Source organism: Callorhinus ursinus, unplaced genomic scaffold (assembly GCF_003265705.2).
Source record: "Callorhinus ursinus isolate GAN/ISIS: 27379988/994484 unplaced genomic scaffold, GSC_fseal_2.0 scaffold59, whole genome shotgun sequence".
NCBI lineage: Eukaryota > Metazoa > Chordata > Mammalia > Carnivora > Otariidae > Callorhinus > Callorhinus ursinus.
In genome coordinates this window covers 7559298-7564388 of record NW_027397121.1, presented here as the reverse complement: position 1 = coordinate 7564388, position 5091 = coordinate 7559298, and the positions used below count along the sequence as shown (strand labels likewise).

The 5091-nt window shown below is 35.4% G+C and overlaps 1 protein-coding gene across 1 annotated transcript; it reads left to right on the top strand.

The window, feature by feature from the left end:
• Nucleotides 1-562: 562 nt before the first annotated feature.
• On the top strand, nucleotides 563-1416 carry LOC112816092 (small ribosomal subunit protein eS6-like). Its single transcript, XM_073884848.1, has one exon. It carries the CDS (start codon nucleotides 604-606, stop codon nucleotides 1351-1353), a length of 750 nt encoding a protein of 249 aa, XP_073740949.1. The 5' UTR covers nucleotides 563-603; the 3' UTR covers nucleotides 1354-1416.
• Nucleotides 1417-5091: the final 3675 nt, after the last annotated feature.

Genomic DNA, 5091 nt, shown 5'->3' with positions numbered 1-5091 from the left:
ACTTTAAAGTTGACAGAAACTGTTCATTTACATTCATTTTCCTCTTCCTACACCTTCTTATCACAAGAAACATAAACCACCTTGGAGACATTAGAAAAATATTCTGAGTTACTGAACAGAAAATGAAAACATAGGGGCGCCTCACTGGCTCAGTCGGTAGAGCATGAGACTTGATCTTGGGGTCATGAGTTTGAGAAAATGGGGTGCCTGGGTGGCTCAGTTGCTTAAGCATCTGACTTTTGATTTCGGCTCAGGTCATGATCTCAGTGTCATGGGATCAAGCCCCGCATGGGGCTCCTGCACGCTCAGTGCAGAGTCTGCTTGTCCCTCTCCCTCTGCTCCGCCCCCTTGCACTGTCTCAAATTAATAAATAAGATCTTATAAAAAAAGAATTAAAACATATTTTTAGGGAACACTGTGTGTTGAGACACAGTTTAACTGAAGGAATTGTACTAAGAATTTTGCCAGCTCAAAATACTTGCTAAATCCTCCTTCAGTGCTGATACAGTGAGGGGAAAGGTAAGGAGGAAAGAATATGAGAAACAACAGAAATCGTTGGGGCCTCTTTTTCGTGGCGCCTCGGAGGCGGTAGGCTGCTTCAGGATGAAGCTGAACATCTCTTTCCCAGCTACTGGCTGCCAGAAACTCATTGAAGTGGACGATGAACGCAAACTTCGTACCTTTTATGAGAAGCGTATGGCCACAGAAGTTGCTGCTGATGCTCTGGGTGAAGAATGGAAGGGTTATGTGGTCCGAATCAGTGGTGGCAATGACAAACAGGGCTTCCCCATGAAGCAGGGTGTCTTGACCCACGGTCGTGTCCGCCTGCTGCTGAGTAAGGGGCATTCCTGCTATAGACCAAGGCGGACTGGAGAGAGAAAGCGCAAATCCGTTCGGGGTTGCATTGTGGATGCCAATCTCAGCGTTCTCAACTTGGTCATTGTAAAAAAAGGGGAGAAGGATATTCCTGGACTCACTGATACTACTGTGCCTCGTCGCCTGGGGCCCAAAAGAGCCAGCAGAATCCGCAAACTTTTCAATCTCTCTAAAGAAGATGATGTCCGCCAGTATGTTGTGAGAAAGCCCCTAAACAAAGAAGGGAAGAAACCTAGAACCAAAGCGCCTAAGATTCAGCGTCTTGTTACTCCACGAGTCCTCCAGCACAAACGGCGGCGTATTGCTTTGAAGAAGCAGAGCACTAAGAAAAATAAGGAAGAGGCTGCAGAATATGCTAAACTTTTGGCCAAGAGAATGAAGGAGGCCAAAGAAAAACGCCAGGAACAGATTGCCAAGAGACGGAGGCTGTCCTCTCTGAGAGCCTCTACCTCTAAGCCTGAGTCCAGTCAAAAATGAGATTTTCTATGAGTGACAAATAAATATGATCAGACATCAAAAAAAAAAAAAAAGAAAAAGAAATCGTTGGAATTTGGGGTGTCAGAAGCAAACTTGTGATCTTAGTCTGTGAGAGTCCATTTGGGAATGAGGAACCAAAAGGCTGGGCCCTAATCAGCTATCATTTGTTTAATATGACTGCCGGCTGGGTGGATTCACCCAGCATATTGATTTATGCTTACTATGTGACACCTTTCTCCTAGGATGGTTTTGTCCCTCACATCATCCTGGAAAAGTGAATGTTGGTGGTTTTTTGTTCTGCTAATTTGTTTATTTGAACTCATTATTCTTAGGAAATACCCACTGAAATGATCATATAATGAACTTTAAAAAGGCTCTCTAGAACAAACCCAACCCTATCTTGATGTGTTTTTTTTTCAATTTGTGCTACATTCTGTTTACAACAGAATGTTGTGAATATTTTTAAGGATTTTTGCATCAATATTAATAAGTAAATCATCTATAGTTTTATTTTCATGCATTGTCATAGTTTAATATTGATATTATACTTACTTCACTAAAAGAACACATTTGCTGCTGCTGAACCATTTAATTAGGATTAGAATTCTCTTTTTTTTTTTCTTTAAAGACTTTAATTACACTGCCCTAAATATCTGGACCTGAAGTTTTATTGGGGTAGCTCTTTTACAATTTTTCTTGCTTCTTCATTGGAAATTATTCTATACAAATATTCTACCTCTAAAGGGATTGGTTTTGGTATAGAGAATTATTCATTCAATCCAAGTTTTCAAGTTTATTTTTATAAAATTGAATAAAACAATTTCTTGTGGTTTTTTCCCCTGTTCATTATTAATTTTGTCCTTGTCATTTCTTATTTTCTCTACTTTTTTAGTAGGGAAATTAGCCAAATTAGGTTTGTCAGTGGTTTATTTATTTTATTGAAATTTTTTAGAGCTTTTGAATTTATTCTATTTTTCTGTTTTCTAGCTCTTCAATTTCTGCTTTTATTTTTATTATCTGCTCCTGTTTTCATGTGACTGATTGTGTTGTTCTTTTCACTTAATTCACTTGGTTTCCTTCTTTCCTTTAATTGATTTAAGCAATTAAGGCCATGAATTCTCTGCTGAGCCCTGCCTGAGCTATATCCCATGAATTTTGATATGTGATTTTTAATTATTTTTCTAGAAATTCTTCATTTTTGTTTTTCTCTCTGATCAAGAAAGAAATGGTTTCTTTGAGTTTCAATGTGGATAAGTATTTATCTTTTCTGATTTTTTTATTATTACCCAGCTTGTTCCATTATGGTCAGAGAATAGTATCTATATCATTTCTACTTTTAGGAACTTACTGAGGTTTTTTTTGTACTGTAATATATAGTCCATTTTCATTAATGTTTTGCTGGAACTTGAAAAGTTGTGTTCTCTATTTTTTTGTTTTGTTTTTTCTTTTTTTTATTGTGTTATGTTAATCACCATACATTACATCATTAGTTTTTGATGTAGCGTTCCATGATTCATTGTTTGCATATAACACCCAGTGCTCCATTCAGTACATGCCCTCTTTAATACCCATCACCAGGCTAACCCATCCTCCCACTCCCTTCCCCTCTAGAACCCTCAGTTTGTTTTTCAGAGTCCATCGTCTCTCATGGTTCTTCTCCCCCTCCGATTTCCCCCCCTTCATTCTTCCCCTCCTGCTATCTTCTTCTTCTTCTTTTTTTTCCTTAACATATAATGTATTATTTGTTTCAGAGGTACAGGTCCGCGCTTCAACAGTCTTACACAATTCACAGCGCTCACCATGTGTTCTCTATTTTTAATGAAGAAAGTTTAATATAGATCCATCAGATCTAATTTTATACTGTTGGAATATCTTCTGTGATCATACTTATTTTTGTCCACTGAGAAAAGTAAATTAAAATCACCTTATACTAATTAATTAAAATCACCTAATACATTTCTGAATATTTTCCTTGCATCTGCCTTAATTTCAGCTTTGTGAGAGTTCCTTATGTGCTATCTAGAACTTAAATGCACATCTCTTATATATTCATTATGAATTTTACACTTCACATTATAAAGTGTCTTCTTGTCTCACTCAACTTTTTCCATTTGAATTTTACCTGTTTAATAATGGCGTTGTGATCTCTGCTTCTTTTTTATTTGCATTCTTTTGCTATGCTTTTCCCATCATTTTATTTTTTGAATAAATGAATGGACCTTTCTGAGTCACTCTATTTTAGGTGTTTTTTTGTATATTGCAAACAGCAGTTTTTCTTTCAATCTAACCTAAAACCATTTTAATTTTATATATCAGTTAAGCCCATTTATGATTAACATAGCAAATAGGTGCAGTGTAATTTGTGATTTGTAAGTAATATTATTTTGTTCAATATGCCATTTATATGAGTATTTCTTTTAAAAAATCTTTCATTGTGTCTCATGTTTTCCAAATTGCAGTTTTTCAGATATTTTAAAAGGTGTATATTTTGGGGTTGTCCTGATAATTTTATTCTTATATAATCCAATAAGTTTCCTCTTTAGGTAGTTTCTATCAGTTTGAACATCATAAAAGTGCTAGCATACCTCCTCTCCTCTCCTCTTCCATTTTCATTGTGTTTACCTTTGTACTCTTAAAGTGTTCTAAATATGAATACTTGTTTTGCCCATTTTGTGAGATAGCTTTAGATTCCCAGATATTATAGACAAGGCCATAAATAAGCTTATTCTATATCCTTAATCATTTTTCCATTCAATCTACAATTATTGAGAAATATATTTCTGTTTGTCAATTTCTTCTAATTCTGACTATATTTTCCTACATATTTTGTGGTATCTTTGTTAGGTGTAGACTGAGTCTGTTTTAGTATAATGTTCTAGTGACATCTTGGTATCATTATCCAATGATCGTCTTTGTTTCTACTAATGCCTTTGCTCTTGGACTATATGTTTAGGCATCAAAGTAATGACAAACCTTGTCTTCTGATAGTGTCTGTTTCATATATCTTATTGCATGTTTTGGTTTTAAACTTTTCATGTCTTTAGGTTTTCTTTGTGATTAATATGAAGAGCGTGTAACTGGATTTTGTGATCCCCTCCTACGGCTTCACGCTTCACTTTCCGCAGTTTCATGACACATGGTCAACTATCACCCACAAGTCAATGATCCTCCTTCTGACAACAGAAAGTCAGAAGGTCAATGGTAGTCTAATGCTAGGTCACAATGCCTACATAACTTGCCTCACTTAATCTCATCACATAGTCATTTTATCATCTCACATCATCATAAGAAGGGTGAGCACAGTACAATAAGGTATTTTGAGAGAGAGAAAGAATAGATAACTTTTATTACAGTATATTGTTACATTTGTTCTATTTTATTATTAGTTACTGTTGTTAATCTCTTACTGTGCCTAAATTACAAATTAAACCTTATTATAGGTATGTACATATAGAGAAAAGCAAAGTATACATGGAGTTCAGTTACTATCTGTGGTTTCAGGCATCCACTGGGGGGTCTTGGAACATATCCCCCACAGAGAAGGTTAGGAGAGCTATATTATTAATCCAATCTGAAAACCCCTTTCTTTTAACTTCAAATTTAAGCTATTTATATTTATTAGGATTACTAAACTATCTAGATTTGTTTCTACTATTGTTGTGTTTTCTATTTTGTTATGTTCTTTCTTTGCTTTTTTTCTCCTTTCATCACTTATATTAAATTGATTACATTTTTAAA

What these genes read in the sequence shown, in the direction of transcription:
- LOC112816092 (XM_073884848.1), top strand. Translation starts at nt 604, where the DNA reads ATGAAGCTGAACATCTCTTTCCCAGCTACTGGCTGCCAGAAACTCATT.